The sequence below is a fragment of the Excalfactoria chinensis genome, chromosome 3 (assembly GCF_039878825.1).
Source record: "Excalfactoria chinensis isolate bCotChi1 chromosome 3, bCotChi1.hap2, whole genome shotgun sequence".
Classification (NCBI taxonomy): domain Eukaryota; kingdom Metazoa; phylum Chordata; class Aves; order Galliformes; family Phasianidae; genus Excalfactoria; species Excalfactoria chinensis.
The window spans coordinates 22,914,396-22,939,362 of NC_092827.1; the positions used below are offsets into that span (position 1 = coordinate 22,914,396).

The 24,967-nt window shown below is 38.1% G+C and overlaps 1 protein-coding gene across 1 annotated transcript in view; it reads left to right on the forward strand.

The window, feature by feature from the left end:
- Positions 1 to 24,967, forward strand: part of PRIM2 (DNA primase subunit 2) — an 86,280-nt gene that overhangs the window by 22,372 nt on the left and 38,941 nt on the right. Inside the window, exons 7-9 of the mRNA XM_072332446.1 lie at positions 16,285 to 16,352; positions 23,455 to 23,527; positions 24,652 to 24,837. Coding sequence (XP_072188547.1) covers positions 16,285 to 16,352; positions 23,455 to 23,527; positions 24,652 to 24,837 — 327 coding nt within the window. The remainder of the gene's footprint in view (positions 1 to 16,284; positions 16,353 to 23,454; positions 23,528 to 24,651; positions 24,838 to 24,967) is intronic.

Consider the following 24,967-nt stretch of genomic DNA (forward strand, 5'->3'; position numbering starts at 1 on the left):
TTTAGTGCAATTCTACATTTTCTGCCTGCGTACTGACAAAATTGAGCCTACTGTTTGACAGGCTTTCAGGTCTTTTCCAAAAGAGCTGTTCCCCGACGAGTTGGCTGCCAGCCTATACCAACGCAGGGACTGACTTTATCACAGGTATAGGACTTTTCAGTTGTCTCTGGTGAATTTCATAGAATCACAGAATCCTTAGAGTAGGAATGGACCTCTGAAGGCCATTTAGTCCAGCTCCTCTGGAATGAATAGTGTGCTTCCGGTGGCGCAGCGGTAGAATTCCCGTCTGCAACACCAGGGGGCCTGGGTTCGAATCCCCCCCTGTGGAGCAGGGGGTAGAAGTGCTGCTCTGCTACACAGAGGGCTCGAATCCCGGGAGTTGGACTCGATGATCTCTAAGGTCCCTTCCAACTCGCACAATACTATGATACTATGATGATGATACTTTTCCGATTAGTGAAATATTTAAGATCTGTCCTATGTATTGAAGCAACTTAATTATGTTATATAACACTTAATTCACAAATATGATACCACAGCTAGATCAGGTTGCCCAGCCTTGTCTTGAAAGTCTCAAAGGTTGGAGCATCAACCACAACACTAGGTAACCTGTTCCAGTGCCTCACCGCCCTCGCTGTAAGTTCATAAGGTTCTTCTCAGTCCATTCCTCCATCCTGTTTAGATCTCCATGAAGGGCAACCCTGCTCTTTTGTGTATCGACTGCACTCCCCAGTTTGTTGCTAATGATCCTAATAAAGGCGTGTTTTGTGTGCTCAATGTAATCAATAAAAACAATGAAAAGCGTTGATTTTGGGATAAAGCCTTGAGGAACTCTGCATATAATTGGCCTCCAGGTTGGATGGGGCCCTTAGCAACTGGGTCCAGTGGGCTGTAATCCTGCTCACAACACAGGAGTGTGGAACTCGATTGTCTGTAGGAACTCTTCCAATCTAAGCCATTCTGTGAAATACCAAGTACAGCCAGCATGCGATTTCTGGTGTGTGCCTGAAAGTACTTGCTAAGCAGACATGCTCTGCAGTTTTCTCAGGGTCTGAAGTAAGGCTGGCCGGCCTTTTTCTCCAGCCATCTTTATTGCTCTGTCAAAACATGAGTACAAGACTTGCTGCTTTCAGATCAGTAGAATCCTCTCCTCATCATATTGGCCTTTCAGCAGCGATAGAGAGCAGGCTCACAATGTCAGTTCTCTCAGCACCCTCAGCTCGGTCCCATCAGACTTCTAACAACTTGTGTGATAGGCTTGATAGATTGGTAGGTCCTGTACCCAGCCCTTTTTGACTGCATGGTTGTTCTCTTCCTTGACTAATCTGTGAGGCACAGATGCCAGGAAAACTCAGTAAAGACAAGCAGAAAACATAGAGGGTAGAGTTGCTCTATAAAATGCATTTGTATGAGATACCTGTCTCTAACTTGTAGCATTACTCTTTGAAGTTAAAGTAGTTCAGAACTAATTATTTTCTTTTATTATTGGAAATGTAAAAAGGAAATATGCCTTTTTTTGTTTGTTTGTATGTTTACTGTGTCCTACCGCTTAACAAATATTAAACACGGCAGTTTTAGTATTACTTGGAAATGGTTTTGCATGTTTAGGCTAAAAGAGTTCTTTTATATTCATGATATTCAAACTGCAGAGTGTGGAAACTGCAAAGTGCTTTTAGGAAATTGTCAGTTTTTCAGTTAGTTTGTAAAATCTTGTAAAAAAATGTTTTGTTTGAAGTCTTTGTTCAGTTCTTTAAAGTGAACTGAATGAAAGCATCATTTTCTGCGTAGAGCTTGAATTCGGGGAACCTTTCAGAAAAGTAGATACCAACCCAGAGAGAATGCTGAAGTTAAATGCTGTTTATCAGCTTTCTCTCCAGGTCACTGCAGCTCCACACTTTAGCTCTTGCAGGTATTTCACTGCTGAGTTTGGATTAACTTATTGCATCTCTGACAGTCTGTTGGCTTTCCTACTTCTGATCAGCACAGAGTTAATGTTTGAGGTCTGGGAGAAGATTCTAGCTTGCTGTTGCATTTAATCTGGCCTAAAATCAATCCATCAGTGCATTCCTATAAGGGTTTTTGCCAGGCTTGTGGTTGTTACCCGTGCATTATTAGTTGGCCTGGCGGGTTCCACCTGCACCTTGTGGCCTTGGCCATCAGAGGGCAATGCAGGAGTACTGAACAAGGGAATGCAGCGCTTTTGTGCCTCTATATACAGCAACTGTGTGCTGTACAGGAGAAGGTGAAAACAGGAGACTTTTAAGTTCTTAATTCTAAAGAAGAATATGTCATGTGGAATGGATGTAAATGAGGTTGATTTTATTCCATTCATATACACTAAGTGCTGGTAAGCATTTCAACTAAATGTCATTAATTTTCAGTTCTGTGATTAATTTTTCTGCATCTGTCACTATGAACGTAAGTTTTAAAAAATGGGCAACATAAAAATTCTAGAGATGTGCCTCTAGTAGCCTCATGAATCTGCTTGCTTGTCATTCCCTGTTATTGAGTTTTGATGTATTTATAATATGTAACCCGTTCTGTTTTTTAATTTGCTATATCAAATGTATGCTTGAAGATTTCACTTTTTGTTTCTGTCCTGTTGGTGTTATGACTGTATGTTTGTGTTGTGAGACTTCTTGCCATAAGGTGTAACATCAACTAAAGCCAGTGTCTAATTAAATGAGTGATTGTGTTTTTCCCTTTATTTATTGTCTGGACTGCTAAGCATTGCTCTTTATGGGCCATTCTTATTCTTGTTTGTTCTCCTCATTGTCTTAGTTAACTTTGTTAACAAATGAACAGTTTGTCCATTTTGAAAGATATAGACTTCTGTCTTCTGTGTTGTTTAAAACTATTATGTGGGCATTTTCCTTTAGTATCCTTCTGGGCTCCCTCAAGTATTCCGAGATATTCTTTGCTGCAGTGTTATTACTGCTGGTGCATCTTCATCCATGGATGTCTGGCTGTAAGGAATGTCCTGCATTTAGATCTCTGTTCTTGATCATAGTATCATAGTATCATAGTATCGTGTGAGTTGGAAGGGACCTTAGAGATCATCGAGTCCAACTCCCGGGATTCGAGCCCTCTAGTGTAGCAGAGCGGCGGTTTTACCCCTTGCGCCACAAGGGGGATTTGAACCCAGGCCCTCTGGTGTTGCATGTTGCTCTGGTCATCTCAACTAGGCTTGACAGAACGTGTAATCTAGACAGTTTTTAAGTAACTGAAGGTGTTTGAAGGTGGATTCTGCTTGTCGGAAATATATTGTATTGTGTGTTTTCCACCTAGCAACAAATCTATTTCTGTAGTAAGCTTAAACACAAAAAAAAAACCCAACACAGATCCTAAATACAACTTCAAGGATGGATGCTACAGTAACAACAAAAACAATAATGGAAAACTACACTGCTTACTCTCTGTAGAGCCAGAGCTTTAAGAGCTTACTGCAGAGGTAACAGAACTAGCTACATACGGAGCTGGAGATAATAGAGCCACATCTGTGTTATGTCATGCTGTGGCTAATGGAAGTAGAAGAATGTAGTGAGATTGTAGTTCCATGCTGGCATAATAATTTTATCCTTCGGGTTTGTGGTAGCATCCCTGAGGGCTGTGCTTGTCTAGTATTTATGGAGGCAGCTATGTTTTGAATGTGAGCCTCTGTATAATGGTTTTATTGCTTAAGGAGTTGAATGTAGTGCAGATGCAGTTCTGATTTGCTTTCCATTTATCTAATTCAAATGAGAATATAAATACAGTTTGTCCTGCACATCAGGAGTGAGTTGAAACCCTTATACTGCTGGTGTTCTACCTGGTAATCCAATTGAATGGTAGAGGCTTAAATAACAAAATACATCCATTTGCAATGTGTTTATCTGCTGGTGTTGTGCATTTTTTTTTTGTCTGTTTCTTCAGTTGTCTGCCCTCATGGCAAGACAAAGCAATAAAAAATCCTTGAAAAATATTTGACTGGTGCTGCTTATAGATACATTACATCAGAAAACATCTTGTATAGCTCAGTTCAGCTGTTTTCCTCTGGTAATGAAGTTTCCTCATGCAGTTTGTGACAGTCTTTCTCAAAGTAGTGTAAATAATGAGTTCCTCCTCAAGAGCAGACCTGGCTTTATAAATCATAACAATAAGCTCTTAGCAATAAGACTTGACTTTTGTTAACAACTTGCATTTATAATCCATGTTTGTGATGCTTGAGTCAGAGAGTACTTCTCTGCTATCTATACTCGTATTCTGAGTTGAGTGGAAGATACAACCAATCTTGTTACAATCCAGATATGCAGCATTAGATTAGAAGACCTATGTGGGTTTCTGGAGACACTTCAAGCACCTAGCAATGGGCATGAAAAATCCACTTTGACTTATTAACTGAAAGGTTTTGTTCATGAAGGGCATTACCAGATACGCTTGCTTTTTTGTTATTCAGAAGATGAAATTTCTTTAGCTGTAAGATAAGTTGAAATGTTGTGAGTGCACAAAATGATTGTAAACCAACTGTATTACTATACTGTGTGAGTAGAAGGAATGGTATTCTAAACTTTCCAAGCTAGGCCTATTTGAATATCTCTTTCTATTTGCAAGAGAGTTAATTGTTTTTTTACATAGTTCATTGAAATGCTTGTAATCTCTACCTGAAAAGGATCTATTCTGTGTTTCAAATTTGTACATTCAGGGGTTTGTGTTTTACTTTTCTTTTGATTCATGTTTTTAAAATGCTAACTTGGGAAAATGAAACAAACTTCTCAGTACAGTCGTTGAATTTACTAATAATTTAAAGTTGATGATATCCGTTGCTGTTGCAGTCAGACTGGCACTGTGGAGGAGGCAGATTCATTTAGTGTTTGAATGGTGACGTTCTGAATGTGTTGTTGCTGAAGCAAGATTTCCCTCATGAAAAAGAAGATTGAAAACAAATTCTCAAACATCTTAGTTTCCTGGTTTTTGATAGAAATGCTTGTTTCTTTTGGGCAGGTGAAATTAGCAGTGTAGAGGGTGAATGCATCTTTATCTTTTCATTAAAAGAGTGATGGGATGAGGTGAGATGGTTTCAAACTAAACTAAGAGAGATTTTGCCTGTATGGGGCTCAGAGCAGCCTGATCTTAGCTGTAGGCATCCCTGTTCATTGCAGGGGAGTTGGACTAGAAGACCTTTAAGGGTCCCTTCCAACTCAAAGGATTCTATGATGATTATGATTGTAGCTCCCATTCCTTTGCCAGTAGTAGTCACATTCTGTGTTCCTTTGCTCCAAGGGGTAGTGAACTACTGTAATTCAGGAGGAGCCAGACTTCCACTGAGTTTCAATCAAATGGCCAATACCCATGGTCTTTTTCATAGCTTCCAAGGGGTCATAATCTGCAACATGCAATGGGCCAATATAAATAATAGAAAAAAGTTACTTGCAGATTTTGGCTTACAATTTGTTGACCTTACTTTTAAATATGGATACTGGTGCTATTCAAAAATGAATGCTTTTGAGAGTAAGTTCATCATAGAAACTTTTTTTAATGCCCTCATACTGTGACATAACTTTACATAGTGCAGCATTTGTACCTGTTCTGACACTTCCTTAGGCTGGGTGTTCTCTCTTGCTTGTTCGTTTGACTTTAAGCAGTCTCTAGTACCTTTCCTGGGCATTCTTGGTATCTGGGCTTGATACTCTTCTGCTGCAATTATGTACATTTATTCTTTCAGGATATAGTTATTTCGTTAGTAATCTCACAGTAAGTTAGATACACTAGGTAGGAAGAGCTATATTCAGGCTTTCTTCCTGATAGCCGTTAGTCAGTAGCTCACATCAGCTTGTATTTTTTTGTATCTTGCAATTTATTTATGATGTTCTCTGATATTCTGCCAGCATCCTGTCCTTGAAAAGCAGCAGTCACATCTCAGGTACTAGTTAATGGTTCTATTTTTGTCTAATAATCTTTCATGGGTATTGCTATCTGAGCAGGAGGCAGTCTTCTTGAAGTCGTTAAACTCTAAGGTATAAAACCCAAACAAACCGTAAAGTCTGAAACTTTTCTTGTAATTGACCTATAATGCATTTTCCTTATAGAGTCTGCTGTTTGGCACAGTCTGTGCTCTTTTTTTTTTGGTAGTGTTTCTCTGAGCGATAATTGTGTCTCTCACCTAATGTTTTCCTTGTTAAACTTGTCAGGAGTTGGTGCCTTGCAGATTCTTTTCGCTATTAAACATGGCGAGATTGGCTACAATGGTCGAAAGTTATTAATTCTAGCACCCATCTATGAGTGTAAATAGCAAGATGCCCCTAGCTTCATTTTCTCTGGGAAAAATGTGCGAAAAAGTTGTCATGGTATTTACTTAACTTATGATTTTTTTTTCTTGACTTGCATTGGTTGAAAATTGTGTTCTTTGCCAGAGTGGCTGTGCTAGTTATTGCCCAGAGGGGGAACGGAGACTGAAAGATCCAGTGTCTTGGTGATATTAGCTGTACTATTTTCTTTTTATTTGTCTTTAGGAAAAGAAAATGAATTTATACCCTAGTTAGGAATGGACCTGCTAGCCTGTGCGTAAGGTTCTGTTGTGGAAGATCATTCTGTGTACTCCTTTCTCTAACTTCTTCTCTTTCCTGAGCAGTCACTGGAGAGGGAACATTCCTGAGCCTCAAAACCCCTCCTCAGGCTGCAGTTCAGCTTTCTGGGTGAACTTCTGCTTTGACATGGAAGCACCAAGCTATGCACCTTACAGGGAGGTTAAATGGAGGTTCCGCTGCCACAACTGAGTTCTAAGGCAATGATATTATGTTCTTAAAATATCCATTAATTAGGGTTTTTTTATGTCTTGGTTTTCTGCTTCATGCATTTGAGTCCTGGGGGAAGTGTTTCTGGCATCAGCTTTTATTCAGAAGTAAGATATTTGTAGGATTTGTAAACTTAAATAATCCACACGCAAAAGAAATGAAAATACATTCAAGTTTTTGGTATTTCTAGTGATTTTTCTTTAGTGTGAATATCCTTTTTGGATTCAAAGAGATAATGTTTAAGCATCAGCTCCCACTCATATTTGGGAAATGTCATTGCAGGCAATGAGAGTTAAGATTAAGTAAAACATTTGAAAATGCTGATAAGTAGGCTCAGATTAATGCTGTTTTTTAAGGACGATGAAATGTGAGTGCCTGTCATGTTTTTAGCTCTATTCTCTACAGATAAGAATGTAATCACTGATACTTGAACATGTGGGAATCTAGGGCTTAAAACCCTTTGAAGTGTTGCCAAGATTTGATTTTACTTATTTAAAAAAAAAAATGTTGTAAAATATGAATAATTGAGTAAATGTATTCCAAATAGTGTTTTATTTTTAAAAGATGGATGTTTTCTAAGTCTTGGCAACTGTAACAGTTAACTTCTAAGCAGGAACCACGTGTTGAGAAGGTAAAACACTGAAATTCAAATCTTAAGAGGTGTGAGAGCAAGAAGTTGGCATTAGGTGGGATGTGATAGAATCTTTTCTTAAGGATTACTTAAATTCATCTGAAGTTTTATAGTAACTTGCTCAAGGAACAAGAACATCAGTTAATCAGTTAATGAAGATTTGACTAGGTCATTAAATAGAGAAAATGCTTCAGAACTGGAGTCTTTTTCCTTAGATGGTTCCTTCACCGTAGCTTAAAGCCTGAACAGGAACACAACCTTAAGCAGTGTAGGCTGGTGAATCTCAGCAAGTATTGGTGAGATTTTTGTGTTTTTGTTTTTTTTTTTCCTCTGAAATCAGCCTTAAAGGGAAGATGCTGTTATGAGGCCCCAACTGGAATACTGCATCCAGGCCTGGGGCCTCCAGTGCAAGAAAGACAGATTGTTGTTGGAGAGAGTCCAGAGGAGAGCCACAAAGATCAGGGGGCTGGAGTACCTTCCCTATGAAGACAGGCTGAGGGAGCTGGGCTTGTTCAGCCTGGAGAAAAGGCGTCTGTGGAGTGACCTAATTTGCATCCTTTGAAGCGAGTCTATAAACAGGAGGGGAATCAACTCTTTGAAAGGGTAGATAACTGCAGGATGAGGGGAAATGGCTTTAAGTTGAAGGAGGGAAGATTTAGGTTGGATGTCAAGGGGAAGTTCTTTACTATGACAGTAGAAAAGTGCTGGAATAGGCTGCCCAGAGAGGTTGTGGATGCCCTATCCCTGGAGGTGTTCAAGGCCAGGTTGGATGGGGCCCTGGGCAGCCTGATGTAGTTTTAAATGTGGAGGTTGGTGGCCCTGCCTGTGGTGGGGGGGTTGGAGCTTCATGATCCTTGAGGCCCCTTCCAACCTGGGTCATTCTGTGATTCTATGATGCTCTCTTGTTTTTAAAAAATGGTTTCATTTAGTGCTTGTAGCTCCTGAGAAAGGATTTAATGGTCTTGCTAAAAATTGCTGAACACAGGTAATTTTGAAAACTGTACTATGTTGCAGATTAAAATGCACTTTTGAGAATGCATGTGAAAGCAAAATTCCTTCTAAGGAAAAGAGGATTGGAATTGGCTATTAGGAAATATTTGCTATGTTAATTTTGTATTATGTATTTTCTGCTTGGTTTAAGCAACTGGGATTCTCTTTGACCATCTCTAATGCTTGGGTAACTGCAGACTGGCAGAACTTGTCTGTTCTCCTACAGCTGTGGTGGTTGTCATTTTTATTTCCTTATTCCTAAGCAATATGCTGTACACAGCTTTCTGTTCTGAGACTGTTTCCAAAGTGGTAGTACACAGATCATGTTTTCTGCTTATGGATTGCAGGTATAATAAATTCATGTAGTGGTGTAGAGCAAATTGCCAAGAAATTCAGGTCAGCTCTTGCTTGGGATAAGCAGCATCAGATTTTGACACTTAAGGAAAACTGTCTTTGAGTGCAGTAATAAAACACTGGGACTGAGTAATTGGTTCCTAGTAATAAAATCCTATTAAGAAAATGAAATCTCTGAAGATAATAAAGCTGTGACTTTTCTACAGTGGCTGACCTATTTATTTCCTGCCATGCCTTTGCAGTGGCATAGGGCTTTAGTAACAACATTTGTAAAGATTAATCATAAATACTTGAAAATTTTTTAACTCAGTATTTTTATGATGATCTCTGTAGAACAGTAGGTAAAGCCACGTAGTAGTGATAACGGCTATGGAAAATGGTATTGTAATTAAATGAGTTAGATGAGTACATATGTGCTGGTTTCTCAGTCTTAACTGCTGGAGAGGTTTTGCTGACATTGTTTAGGGCTGTTCTTAAAACTCTTCTGGTTCTGCTGAGCGTAGCGTTAGTGTTAGACTAATGAAGTTTTTGGTGGGAAAACCTATCATGATTTCTGATGGTGTCTTTATGAGGGTGCTTAATTAAGCAATGAGTCTTTCATGCTTTAGCTGTTTCCTATGTGGTATTGGTTATGCAGGGATATTTGTTTTCTTAATTATCTTCTCTTGGATGATGGGAAGAAGGCAAAAATTGAGAGTCATAATGTTAAGACCTTAAGGAAATCATGGCTTACTGAGTGAAATCACATTCCCCTCTACCCCTTTGTGAAACTATTAAAGCAGGTTCGTTACAGGAGCGGTGTTCTGATGGACTGAACAACAGATCCTGGTATGGGGTCTACTGGAATTAGTATTTAGTCTGTGAAAATGGGAGAAAGACAGCAAACAATAAGAAGATTCTGTTCACAAATACTGCCAGAAGAAGAGACAAAATGTTCATTCAGCCAGAACACAGCGAGCAGTATTGAGGACAGGATGGAATGCTTGCATGTATTGAGTTGGTAACGAAATAGAACAAATGACATTACTTGGCAGCGTGGCTGTTGCCTTCTTTTTAAAAAGAATAGATATCGTGAACTAGATAGCAAAAAGAAGGAGGACTAAATCTAAAGTTGAGAAAAGCTGTTGGTAAGGGCCAAATCAGTGAAATAAAATTACTGAAAACTCTTCTCTGTTATGAAAAACAGTGTTACTTAAGATTTGGATTTTGCTCACAAGGTAGCTTTCTAAGCGGCTACTTCATTCTACATATAATTAAAGTCTGGAGCAGACTATATTAATTCCATCTTTCTTGCAGTATTGTAATCTGTTTCAAGGGAGAAATATCTAATGAGAATCTTGGTAACTGTCAACTTTAGCTTTATACCAGAATGCAAAAAAAAATACGTGAGATGAGTTAATTTACATACTTTACCCTGAATGCAAGTGAAATGAGTATTTCCACGAGTAATAAAGATGCAAAAAAGTGCAACAGCTCACTTACCAATTAAAAAAGGTTTAATTATTGAAAAATTCTGCTTCAAAGTCTAAATACTAATCTTCAACCCAAATGTTACTTATACCACAATATGAAAGCTAGATGTTTCCAAACAGGAAAAAAAGAAATCAATTACTTTCAGATGCAAATACCTCAGGAAAACATAAATTATTATTCTGGATGTGTTTGACAAATGTTAAGCTGAAATTAGTGGAGTTCAGTTTCTTCAAAGTTCTGAAGGTATTAGGTAAACATGTAGGATGTATGGGCAATGAAGTTCTTTACTCCTGTTGATTTGTTCCTTCTGCTGTGGAACATTTGTCCTTTGGCAACTGGAATTAACTAGCTAAATATAAACATATGTTAATTTTGTTTGCATATAAGAATATGAATCTTATAATACGCATTAGAAAATATAATTTTATTTGTATATAGCATTTGCGTTCTTGGATGTAGCATTTCAGCAACACCTGTGGTAACTGTTATTCCCTTCTGCTCCCTTCTGCCTGACCTATGTATATTATTTATATATATATATATATATATATATATATATATATTGCTAAGACTATAACCTGAATTTTAAATCATGAGTTTGCTGTTGGCTTTGCTTTCCTTAAAAGATAAAAGCTCACTTTACATTTTCTTTGCAAGTATGAGACAGGGGGGTTGAGAGTGTTATTTATTTAAAAGAATCAGACTACAGTTTGGTATTGATACCTGTGTCAATCAGTAGAGATTCATGAGAGAAATCTTTCTCCTGTCATTTAAAAATGTCACCGACTTGTTACATTTGTACTAAAAACTCGATGACTCCAATCTATATTATTTATTTCCTTTCCTTCATGTATTTGGTGCTATATAAAAAATAATGTTTTATGTCCTAAATCCATTTGGCTCATTGCAGAAATGTTTTCTAATGTCAAAAACATTTTTGCTTTTTTTGCTTAAATAGTTCAATTGGTTTTGATAAATGTTACCATATTTTATATAGGTTACACTAATTCACATGGAATAAGGAATGAATATAGTATCGTTTGCTTTGTTTTTTCCCTTGAGCAGCGTCAGTGCTGTTGAAATAACTTTTAATAGCTGAAAAAGCATTGGCAAAAAATGCTTATTAATTTTTTACAGCATTTGAGATTTGCAGCATTGTGAAAGGTTAAACAACTTTCTTTTTTTTTTAGAGGAAAATTGATCAGTGCTTAAATGTCATCTGTCTAGGTACAGCAATATGCCGGCATGCAAACACTGCTCTCCTCACTCAGGTTCCCAAGCTGCATAGCATTTGCATGGTGACATTTTGTTACCCCGTTAGCAAGACAGTTGATGTTTCAAAATCAATCCGTTGATATGAAGCAGCCTGCAAGTTTTGTTGGATGATGCAGACTTGTCAGGGAGGTGTGATTAAATTGAATTCCTGGGTTTTGGCAATATGAGAGGTCTCATAGCTTCTTAGTGGTGAGGATATTGTATAGTTTTAGGTGACATGAGGTTGTCACTCAAGGATCTCTTAATTTAACAAAGTGAAACTTTCCCAGAAGTCTGAGATTTTTTGAGATTTATTTTAGGATTTATTTTCTTTTTTACATTTAAAGCAACTGTTATGGTGCCTGATACATTTAGGGTACAAAAATAGGCTATTACATTGCAGAGTTCATTTACTTCAAAGCTACTTGTTGAGGAAATCACTACCTAAAATTTAGGAGTTTGTTGAAAATGTTTGAAAGTTTATAAGTTCCTATTAGTTAATGATGATTTTAATAAGAGAAATGTTTATGAGGAAGCCTTTGCATGAAAGAAACAGCATGTATGCCAGCACAGAATCATGAAATCACTAAGGTAGGAAAAGACCTGATCATCCAGTCCAGCCATCCACCTACCACCAATATTTCCCACTAAATCCATGTCCCTCAGAACCACATCTAAACATTTCTTGGACGTCTCCAGTGATGGTGACTCTACAACCTCCTTGGGTAGCCGGTTCCAGCACAGGTAGTTCTTAAAGGAAAGAGTTGATGAATTCTGTACAGGCTGTAGATGTACATGTGGACAGTGTGTTCTGGAAGCACTTACCAATTGATAAGGAGATACCCTAGCTAATAATGTACATAGTAGATCCTCTGATGCATCCTCCAAACAGACCTTGGTTTTTCTGGATACGTGTAGGAGGTGCCCAGAGTAATTCAGTAGGTACTCTCAGCTAAAAATAACCTTCGTCAAAGTCTTTTTTCTGTGCTTCCTTGTAAGCCTTCCATGTAATTTTGCAAAATAACATCCAACTTAATAAGATTTAAAGAAAAATGTATTCATCAGATGTTGACAGCATTAAAATCATCTTGTGCAGTGCAGCTAATTAGGGCATCTTGTTCAGAAAGCAAACTCTTTGTGGCAATGAAAATTCTTTTATCTTTTTTTCTTTTTTTTTTTTTTTTTGTTTTGCATGGAAAATCAGAGAGCAAATAGTTCTCATGCTGTAACCTCAAAGTCAAAAAATTCACACCCCTAAAAAATGTAGACAAGTTAATTGAGTCACAGTAATCTTGTTCTTAATTGCCATGTATATAAATGCCTTCCCGGTAGCCTGTAGAGCTGCTGCTCTACTTCAGGCTTTGGGTCAGGCATTCTTTATTTATAAGTTTGTAGCAAGTTTTCAATGACATTTAGGAAAACTTCTTTCTCTTCTGTAAAGAAGTTAAGATAAGAGCAATTACAGTATTTAGCATCTCTTCTAAGTTTCAGCTGAACAAATCTGCTTTGCTTGGTAGGATGTCTCATACAAAAGTCTTCAAGTGGTTTCTCAATTCTTCTGTTTTCCTCCCTCCCTTTGTTTTTGTGCATGATTGATGTACATCTTTTTATCTACTAGAATAAAGAATTAGAATACTCCAGATATCCAGTTTTGAGTATTTTTTTCCTCCCCTTTTCTGTTGAAGATTTGTACTGATGGCAAATGCAGCATTTTAGCTAAGGGTGTAACAGTCAGCTGGCATATCATAGTATCATAGTATCATAGTATCATAGTATCGGGCGAGTTGGAAGGGACCTTAGAGATCATCGAGTCCAACTCCCAGGTTTCGAGCCCCTGTGTAGCGAAGTGGCACTTCTACCCCTGCGCCACAGGGGGGATTCGAACCCGGGCCCTCCAGTGCCGCAGGCAGCAGCTTAAACCACTGCGCCACTGTATCTTCTCTACTTGGTCATGCCCATATTCCCTGTTTTCATATTCTTTATGATTTCGTAATACCTGACTTTAAAGTAGCTCTTGGATGCCTCTGTAAGGAAAAAAATATGTAGTGGTATTGGAAGAGCAGTGGAGGCACCTTTTTGTTCTAGGCAGAACCTGGAAAACCTAAAAGGGTTTTTGGTGACCATGGAGTAGATAGCTGTGTTGAAGAGCTGCTCCGTTTTAAATGGAAACAATCGGTGTTGTGAGGATCCTTCTTCTTCCTGAAAATAAATACTTGAACGAACATAGCAAAGTTTGTGATGTGGGAAGATAGATGATTTCATTGTCACGGAAGCATGTACTATAGAAATATCTATGCTCTCATTCCAAGCGACAGAAAGGAGAAAAATGAGGATTCATTTTGCTGCTAAAACATGTGGTCATAGGCAAAACAACAACAACAACAACAACAACAACAAAAAAACACAAAACAATAAAAAGGAATGAAAAAGTGAAAGAATAACACTATCTCTGTGGATTCTTCTATGTTTTGAAGGGATTATGGGCTATTTTTCCCTTTACAGTGATCCCTGAATAGGGCAACATAGACTATTTCTGTGTTCCTGCACTGTACCATCAAAGTAAAACGTAGCTAAACACAGGGATAACCAGTTTATGGTTCTATCTCAGTTCCTGCAAGTCTCCTAGGATAATTTAAAAATAGTATCTCCGTTTGGTTAATGTTACGTACAACTTAGTTTATTACTGCTATGTATAATATCAGGATTTTTGTAGCTTTTGAATTTTACTCTTCTTTGAAAGGTGTCCTTTTTTTTTTTTTAGTTCTTGCAGTTTTCATTTGGAAATCATCTCTGGCTGGGTGTGTTTCAAACAAAGTGGGTTGTTGCTTATTATAAGGCATGAATAAGTAGTTGGTTATTTAGCACTTCATGAGCCTATAGCAATGATAGGAAAATGAGATTTGATTTAAAAGGAGCCTGTTGAATTTGTAGTATGCCGTATGTATCTCAACCTAGCTTGATAGTATAAAGGAGACGTGGCTGATGCTTCAATATATACCTTTGCACTGCTGGTGTGTAGAAAGCTGGACAAGAGCCAGCATTGTGCTCTTGCAACCCAGAAAACCAACCATATCCTGAGCTGCATCTAAAGAAGCATGGCCAGCAGGCTGAGGGAAGTGATCCTGCCCCTTTGCACTGGTGAGGCCTCACCTGGAGTACTGCATCCAGTTGTGTAGTTTTCAGTACAGGAGAGACATGGACCTGTTGGAGCATATCCAGAGGAGGGACACAAAAATGACCCAAGGGATGGAGCAGCTCTCCTATGAGGACAGGTTGAGAGAGCTGGGGTTGTTCAGCCTGCAGAAGAGAAGGCTGCAAGGTGACCTGATGGTGGCCTTTCAGTATCTAAAGGGGAGCTACAGGGAAGAAGGGAACAGACTCTTTAGCAAGGTCTGTGGTGATAAGCTAAGGGGAAATGTCTTTCGGTTCAAAGATTTAGGTTGTATATAAAGAAAAGTCTTTTCCATGGAGGGTGATGAGGCATCCAGTAGTGTGGTTGATGCCCTGTCATCATATCATAGTATCATAGTATCATAGTATCGTGCGAGTTGGAAGGGACCTTAGAGATCATCGAGTCCAACTCCCGGGTTTCGAGCCCCCTGTGTAGCGAAGCGGCACTTCTACCCCTGCGCCAGAGGGGGGATTCGAACCCGGGCCCTCCAGTGCCGCAAGCAGCAGCTTAAACCACTGCATCAAGTCCTGTGCACTGCAGTGGAGTTGACTGGATTACCTTTAAAGGTCCTTTCCAACACTAAAGATTCTATGATTCTGTGAACTGCCAAGTTTTTGGTCTGTTTTAAATATCAGTGAATTGCTGGCACTTCAGAGTTCTCCTTATTGCTGTCTTTGGGTCATGTTTGGGTTATTGTATGCCAAGAAGAGCTTCATTTTGGAACCCCACTTCAGAGCTTTGCTTGTCTGATGTCTTGGAGCCAGCAAAGAGAATCTGAATTGCTGGTTCTAAAAGTTTTGGTTTTAAAGATCTAAAAGAATGTGTGTGTAACATTAGACATATTTAAGTTACCCATTAAAAAAAAATAAAAAAATTAAGGACTTGATGGTGATGTATATAATGTAAAATTTGTTGCCTTTTTAGTTTATATTTGTATGAAGGTAGTTTTCAAAATACAGTCTAACTTGACAGCAATAGGGTAATGAAGTGGATACTGCATTCAATATTTTAGATTAGATTAGTATCAGAAATGTCAGAGCTGTTACGCTTGTTAATTTTATAGGAAAGGTAGATACATAGCATTAAGCAAATACATATTGTTTAATACATAATTAATATTTCTCAGTAGTGTGGCATGTTTTAATGCTTTAATTAGTCATTTCTTACAAGAAAAACAGTTAGTATTTGATTAGAAATAGTCCAATTACACAATGCATGTTATTTCCATAAACAGCAACAGCAGGACACACAGAGACATGTCTACATAAAATTTATAGAGACAAATGTTATGTAATTTTTATACACAGGTGTAAATTGTGTATGTTAAGTCTTAATGGACTATGTTACATTATGTATTACTTGTATTACATATGCTGCATTACATTATATACTGCAGAGCCAGAAGGTATGCAACTTTCAATGATGTTTTACTGTTTTTTTTCAGATAATGTTGTCACTGCAGTAAAACTATTTTTCACTGTTTAACTTTATTATAAATATTTCTGCTAACTTCAGATTGTGTAATGCTTTAGCTAATGCTGTTTATCATTAGCAACAAAAGAAGACTTTATAGCATCATTCTGGCTTTGTGCTGTATGTATTACTTGTATTTCATTCATTGCACATCTCTTGTCTTCTAGCTGACAGCACGATCACTGCCTTCTGTACAGTCTGATGAGAGACTACAACCACTGCTTAATCATCTCAGGTAGCGTAAATGGAATGCACTTGGGGGTAGATTCTTTTTTTTCAGGTACCCTAGCTGCGTGATTGGCTTTGACTGGGAAAAAAGACAAACTGGAAGAACATAGAAGTATTCCTAGTTGCTTGGAATGTGTTTGAGGGTGAAGAGTAAGACTACTTTTCTTGTATTCTTCAAGTTAGGCATAGGTTTTTTATCCATATATGTTTTTGTGTTTCTTTTTTTTTTCCCTCCACTTTATATTTTATGGAGAATTCTCTTAATAGTATACGGTAAGACTAAACTATGCAATGAGAGGGAGGTGCAGTGGTTTAGAGTTAATGAAATATTTAGCTTGGAATGAACCTCTAGAAATGATCTTACTTAGCCCCTGATCAAAACAGATGCAGTTTGATTGGATGGTTCAGGTACATATCAGTTTGAATTGTTGAATTTTTATTCTCTCTAAGAGTATAAATTTACTTAAATATTGAATGCCCATAACCTGTTTATGGCATTTTTTGCATTCTGATGTTAATTTGGGTTTTAGTGTTAAGCAACCAGTGAGTTGCTTTTACTTTACAATTGTGATAATGAAAGGGCTGTTCCCACTACGTCTTGTCCTCAGTTGAAAAAATTATGCAAAAATAATCGTCTTTTGGCAAAACTCATTTAAAATTAGATGGAATACGTAAAACCTCACAACTTGAAAACAGGCTCTGGCATTGAACAGACAAATGACTTAGTTCCATGAATCTATGATTCCTTTTTGCTTCATCTTACTCATAAAAAAGGGGAGAATATTAGTTGTATGAACTCTTACTGCAACACTTTATTTCTGGCACATGTCAATAGAGCTTTACCTGAGGCTCAGATAGAGAAGTGTGAAAAGAGAACACGTAGTTGCAGAGCATTGTTTGGTTGCTAATGCTGTGCACATCTGTTGGCAGCTATTCATGACTGAGTGAGACTTTTAAATTAGGTGGTCCTCAAAAAAGTTGATTTTACTATGGATTATGTCAGCATAGGCACTTTAATTCCTGCTCATTTTCTTTTAAAATGGACGTAACATATTTTGTGGTTGGACTAGTTTAGACTAAATGTATATTTTATCTGAGATCTGATGTTCTTTCTGTCATATTTTGTTTTACTGGTGGTTTTAGTACTGGTTGCACTAGACTGGAGGTGAGATGAAGGGGAAGAGTACAGTTCAGCTAAAATGTTACAAATATTTGATGCTTAATTTTGGGAGTTCCCATTAGGCTTAGTTTAAGTTTCTAAAAGCAGTGATTTAATAGAAATGGAAAACTTTGGTTTGTGTGAGAACGACACTTCTGCAGCTTCTGCGATCAAGAGAATTTGTATAGTTTTATGGTGAAATTACAGGGTCGTGTCATTAATATTTAAAATTTTCAGCAGGAATAATTTCAATGCTATATAAAAGTTGTCATATGTAATCGCATCAAACTATGATAGGATTGTGCCAGTATGTGAATTAAGGGGATAGACTGAGTTGGCTTTGCTTAGTCTGGTGAAGGGAAGGCTTAGTGATTATCAAATGGCAGCCTGTATTTGAAGGGCAAACATCAGAGTGTTGGAATTCTTAATGGTGCCAGAGGATGTTAGAAATGACAGTGGTCACATGTAGCGGCTTTGGAGGTTCAAATCACATATTAGCAAAGATGTCTCTGTTAGGATTATCGTGCAGCATGTAACCCAGAGATGTGGAATCTTTTGTTCTTGGAAATTATTGGGACCAAGTTAGAAGAGTCCAGGGCAGACCTCATTAGAGTTGGTTGTAGTGCCATTTAAAGTTGGATGTAGAACTAAGTGGTTTTCTAGCCTCTCTCACAACCAGCATGTATGTAATTCTATTTGTTCTGTTATGAAATGATAGTTCACAAGGTTGGTGCTGAAACTAACTGTTTTTCAAGTCCAGATTGCACAGTTCTTGTGCAAATATGTTTACCTTCCTTGTGCTCATCCTGAGAAGAAGGAATACCACAGTAAACTTGTCATTTCCTATCCTTGGCTACCGCAGAATGGCCTTCATATCCCTATTTAATCTCATGGTGCACTAAAGGCTTCATTTGTCAGAATGGTCCTACAGATGTTTCTTGAAAGACATATCCTACTCCTGGAAATGTGGGTATGGTGGAGATTTCTTCTTGGTCTGCAACAAAGCATATGTACGTTTGAGCAGTCACTGAGAACTTCCTACAAATTGAATGCTTACAATAAGTAGCCCACTTTTATCTTCGTCCACCTTCTCAGTTTCAGTCTCAGTTTAGTGTGTAATCCAGCTTTTAAATTTTAACCTGTTCACATGTAATCAAATGTGTAGACTATTTTAGAACAACTGGGTCTAAATGAAAGACAGCAACTCCAGTGTTCTGTTTCTGCCATAGGTTGTGATATGCATGCAAATGTAGCACCTCTCTTCCTCCATCTGCAGCTGTTTCTTAAACTTCAGGCATTTCCAGCTCAGGTTTCCTACTTCTTTGAGTGTCTCAGGCACCTTCAGAAGTAGTTTCTGTCGCCAGTACTCCTCAGTGGGTCTCTCTTGCATGAACTGCACTCATTTTAAGGGCTCTTGATACTGCAAGTAGATATCATTGCTACAAGATTGGCATTTGGTGGTCTTGTATTTATTTATTTATTATTTTTAAGTCCACATATTTTCTTTGGCTTAATGGAGTCCAATTTAAATTGTTAGGCATGTAGTAATATGGGAAATAGCACTTTGTATTACAGGAAAATTTTATTTGTTGTGTGTTTATGTTCTTCAAAGCTTGCTTATCTTAAATAAGCCACTTTATCTTTTAGGATGTTTTGGCTTTTTGTCTGTTATTGGTTTAAGCATCTTGGATATTAATCCGGAATTATGAATCACTTCAGTTTTTCCCCATTACTTGAATTCCTAAAAGCAGGCATGGAAAGAATAAATTACATCGCACAGATACAATCTATTTCCTGCAACCTGTGTAAAATAAAACATTCTAAGCTTTTCTTCCTTTTGTATTCTTAAAATTGTTTTGCACACTCTGTTGCATTAATGCTGAAATGTTTCCTAGCATTATTTGTTCAAACCAGCGTTGCTACAGTTCTGACAGTTCTGTTGAATGTGACCCAATTCCAAAGTCCTTACAAAACTTAATGCTTTTTGCTGGCTAGAAATGCTTCAGAAAATACATATCTCTAATTGCTTTCCTGTGGAAAATGTGTAGAGTGTCTTTAGAATTTTTCTGTGCAAGGATATAAACTTGCATGGAAAAAAATGCATAAGCACCAACAGAAGTGCTTTTGTTCTTGTAGCTGCTGTTTGTTGCCACTTTTTGACCCCTTTGTGTTCAAATGATGGTACTTGGCTCCTATGCTGGACTTCACATTTTGTTCCCTTATTTTTATTTCAGTCTGCCTAGCAGCATGCTTTGAAACAGGTTCATTTTTATTCTTAAATATTGGTTTTTATACATGTTTTGTAGAAAGGAATGCTGGTCTTTCATCTGGATGATGTGGGTATACTTTTGAAGGAAACTCTATATAGATTACATCTAAAGGCTTCCATCTGATGATTGGAAAAGAAATATTGAAATGGTGCTGTGATGTTTACTGAGGAATTGTAAGACTAATAAGACTTTACAACTGTTATTTGAGCTTGATGTTAATCTTTAGTTGCAAGATAGGCTTGGAATTATGTTAGTATCTCTGATTTTTGGATTGTGGGTGGTTCTTGAGTGATTGAGTCATGTTGAATGGAAAGGTGCAGGAATTTCTGTGTTGAGGGAAAATACAACTGTTTTAGTGTGAAAAGTGAAGACACTGTGGCTTGTTGGAATGCAAGCAGACAAAAAGAAATTGTGAAGAGCTATATGTATTTTAATTGAGTAAAAAACTTAACAGAATCGGGGAGTAACCACAGAAGCTGTGTGGAATGGCAAAAGGGGCAAGTCCAGAAGAAGAGCTAAAGCTAGAAGCTGAAAAGGAAAGAGCAAGGGTGATCAGAAGCCTGACTGTTTTGTGTTGTAATGCATTTCCAAATCAGTAGTGGGAAGCTATTTGACAACGTGTAACAGTGTGAAGAAATAAGTGCTGTTATTTATAGAACAAAGGATAGTCTCTTTTTTTCCTCAAGGTTGTTGAGATTTTCAGTGGGAAAGCAGAGAAAATAATGTCAATCAGGAAGACTATGAAGTGTTGTTTCATTGTGATCAAGGGATCTAGATAATTTCCACTATTGAAAATCAAAGACCTGATGTGTAAAGCTGCAAATCCAGAAGTTCCTGTCCCGTGGAATCTTACAACCACATAACCAGTCCTGGCCTTGTTATGCCTAGCTCCAATGTACCACATCCAAAGTATGGATGAAGGTGTTCTTTCAGTTTTGTTCACCTTTGATTGCCGTGTGTGAAGTTCAGCTCTGTTGTGTGTGGTGTCAGGAATCAAGCAACTAGGACAGCCTGAACAAATATGCTGACAGAAGTTTCATGAAGTTCAACAGTGGAAAGTGCCAGGCATTGCATCTGGGTAGGAGCAACCGCATGTGCAAGTACAGTACATCACATGACCTTGCCATGGTCAGGTACTACTTTTTAATGTAAAAGCTGGGAAGCACGCTTGAAACATTCTCTGTTTGCATAGTCTGCTGAAGAAATTTAAGCTTTTCAGAGTCTGGAAAGTATCATTTGTTCCACCCACCCCTCTTGAGTTCTCTGTCTTAGCTATGATTTGTTGTATAAATGAAAACAAACTAGTGCTGTGCTTCAGTTGGTCTAAGAAATAAGCCTAAATGACCAGTGAATACCATGTATAATAAAACAAGTGATTTGCACCATAGTAAAATCAACTTTTAGCTGTATGTTTTTCCAGACACTACAGTGTTGAAATGTCACAAAATAATCAGTGGCACCCTGTATCATCATTTAGCTAAGTTCTTTTTTTTTTTTTTTTCCCTGATGTTTATCTCTCTATTTGTCCAGAAGGTTTGAGAAATGATCTCTGTACATTACTTGTAAAATCCCTTTGGCACAAAGAAATTTGTTCTTACCCAGCCTTTGCAGCTTACTAGGTTAAAAATGATTTTTGATCCCTTAATCTAGATATATCGAAAGATACTTTGTGCTTGCATCGCCTGCTGCACTGTCAGCTCCTGATTTCTATAGGGTTCTGCTGTAAGCATTTCTCTCGGCCTGTTCTGAAGCACTGCATATCTTCAACCAAGAAAGCTGTATATTTAAAAGCAAAACCTGGGCACCTCATGCTTGTATATGATTTGAAATGACTTCATTGATGGTGTTTACATGTTTGCTTTGATATAGTACAGCACTGTCTGAGCTAAGCTCAGTTATTACAAGTAGCTTTGCTACAGTGTTGGTGAGGGATGAGGCTGCATATGTTGAATCCTGTGCTATTTTGGCTAGACAGCTACTGTCAGGAGTGTTTATGTCGGTACTGCAGTAAATCCTCCTCAGCTTTTTGTTGATAGTCTGAAGAAGCAGGTGTTCATTTTTTCCCTTTTCCATCCCAGCAGATGTTTATAGTGATACATTAGTAATCGCTGTTTTTCTCTTAAATGCTGCACAAGTAGCAGAGTAGCAAGGTAGAAGAAGTTCTTGCTAGAGGAAAACAGGAGTACCCCACCTTTAACCTTACCCTTCTTAAGGATTTAGGAAAGTACAGGCTGGTTATTCTCATCTCAGTTTCAGACATATGAAAGACAAGAAGGTGATGGTGACTATGGATTTCAGAAGGTGAAATTATGGTTCACCAACCTGATTGCCTTCTGAGGTGGATTGAGTGGCTCAATTGGTAGAGGAGAGCAGTGGATGTTTATCTTGATTTTAGCAGGACTTCTGACTCTCTCTCAAGTAACAGTTTCATTGGTAAACTGATGAAGATTGGGCTAGGTATATGAGCAGTGAAGTGGTGTGAATAGTGCTCTGCTCAGAGGGTTGAAGACCAGTTTAGAGGCCTGCTGTTAGTAGAGTGCCTCAGGGGTCAGTGTTGGATCCTGTATGTTTTGGTGTCTCCTTTTGCAAGTTAACTGATGGGACAGAGTGCATGCTTTTAAAAAAACAAAAAACAAAAACAACAATGAGAAAGGCAGATGCAAAACTGAGAGGAGTTTGCCTCACCAGGGGTTGTGCAGACTTAATCAGAACAACTTGGACTGCATGAACAAACGTGCTGACAGAAGTTCCATGAAGTTCAACAGAGGGAAATGCTGGGCGATATAACTGGGTAGGAACAACCCTGTATGCAAGTACAGTCAGGGGGTAGCAGCTGTGAAACAGACTTGAAGGAAGAGATCTTGGGATCGTGGTAGACACCAAACTGAGAGCCACCAGCATACCACTGAAGCAAGGAAAATCAACTGTCTCTTGGGTGGTACTAAGAAGAGCACTGCCAGCAGGTCAAGGGAGGATTCTTACTCTTTGCTCACTTCTGTTGAAGGCTCATTTGGAGTGCTGGGCCCAATCATCTCTTAGAAGGAAAGGCTGAGAACTGGGATTGTTTAACATACAGTGGAGGTTTAGGGTGTGCATTTATGTCCTACTGATACATAAAATAAGTACTGTATAAGGGATGTAAGGAAGATAAAGCCAGACACTTCTCAGTGATATCCAGTGATAAATCAGGAAGCAGTGGGAACAAACTGAAATACAAGTAATTCTATTTAAATGTAAGAAAACACGTTTTAATGCAATTTGAACACTGGATCAGATTGCTCAGAAGGTTGTGGAGTCGCTCCTTGGAGGTGCAGAAAACCCAGCAGGATAAGATGCTGAGCAGCCGGCTTAATTAACTCTGATTTAAGCAGGGGGATTGGACTAACTGTTCTTCAGTAGTCTCTTTCAATCTCAACAATAGTGTGATTCTGTGATCTAAATTCTAGATGACACTGCAGCATTCTCTTAAGATAAAGTTTCTTCATGCTGGCTCTTTAAACCTAAATTACACAACTTGTTAACTACGTTTTCTTGGTTTTGTCTGCTGTAAAATATTTTTAGACCTTAATTAGTAGAATAATTTCTTCCCAAGTTGGTAAATATTACAACAAAAATTAAAAAACAAAAAGTTGAATGACGATAATTTTAAATGGTGCTGTATTGCTTGCTTTGTTTTTCAGCCATTCTTACATTGGCCCAGATTACAGCGTACAGAAAAACACTGGAAAAATTTCTCTAGAGCACATCGATGCTGTAAGTCCTCTCTGTTTATTGAGCTGTATAATATGTTGATGCATTCTGGTTTAAAGCCAGAATGGGTGCCAGTTGGGTGCCCCGGTGGCGCAGCGGTAGAATTGCCGCTTGCAACACTGGAGGCCCGGGGTTCGAATCCCTCCTGTGGCACAAGTGGTAGAAGTGCCGCTCTGCTACACAGAGGGCTCGAATCCCGGGAGTTGGACTCGATGATCTCTAAGGTCCCTTCCAACTCGCACGATACTATGATACTATGAAAGCCCAATGCCTTCTATGCAGGAGGTCTTTTCCTTTTATTTATTCAGTATTTGTTTTGTAACCGTTGAGAACTGCTTGATTATGATAAATTTTAAAATGGAACAGAGTTAACTGAAAATGTATCTAATCAGGATTTAGACTGAAGCTATAATGAATTGCTTAATTTGTTGCTTAATTCTGTGTACTTTCATAAGTATCTAAAACAACCGCTATAAACAGATTTTAATAAAATTTCCTTATTTAATTATTTTTCAGCTTAAATGTTTTACAACTCTTTTATCTGGACTGCAGAAATAGGTTTTAAACACAACAGTATTTCTTATAGTTCTGAATTCCATGACATGACTCTCATGTCCAAAAATAATGATGCAAAGCCCAGGTAAACTTAAGTGTTATGTTGTTTTTTCTATCGGGGATCTTGCTTCATAAGAAATAGTTTTCTTCAGGTAAAGAATCTGCAGTTCAGCTGCAATGAATGTTAGTCTTACTTGTAGTTGCTTGAGGATGCTTATACAAATAGAGCCCCAACCAAACAATGAAATAAAGCCGAAGCAAAAAAACAACAACACTAAAGCAGACCCACCCCACCAAAGCCCTCTAACATTGCAGAATATAAAAAAAGGAAGAAGCAAGAAGTATTGAAACCAGACAGCAATTAAACCTTTGTTACTCGGAACAGAAGACATTTTGCTATTACTACCAGTTACTGTCCTTTGGACTTTCTTTTTGAGATGTCTAAAGGATACTCTGTACATGTGTATCATTCCTTTTAGCCATTCACATTTTCAAGTGGAGCTAATGAGCGATCCCAATAAGTTTGTATCCTACAAACTAAATCATCACTGTGTCTTTTTTTCTCTTGACAGCTTTCTGTGAAATCGTTCCCTCTTTGCATGCGCCAGTTGCACAAAGCCCTACGTGAGAACCATCACCTCCGTCATGGAGGCCGTATGCAATATGGACTTTTCTTAAAAGGCATTGGTTTGACTCTAGAACAGGCACTGGAATTCTGGAAGAAGGAATTTATCAAAGGAAAAGTGGATGCAGACAAGGTAATTCAACTAGCAAAACAGTCCTAATATGGACATGAGGATGCATATGTGCTGTATGTTTGGATAGGTGCTTGTTGAAGTAGATAATTGTACAAAAACACAGTTATGTATTCTAAAGCTTTGTTTCTTT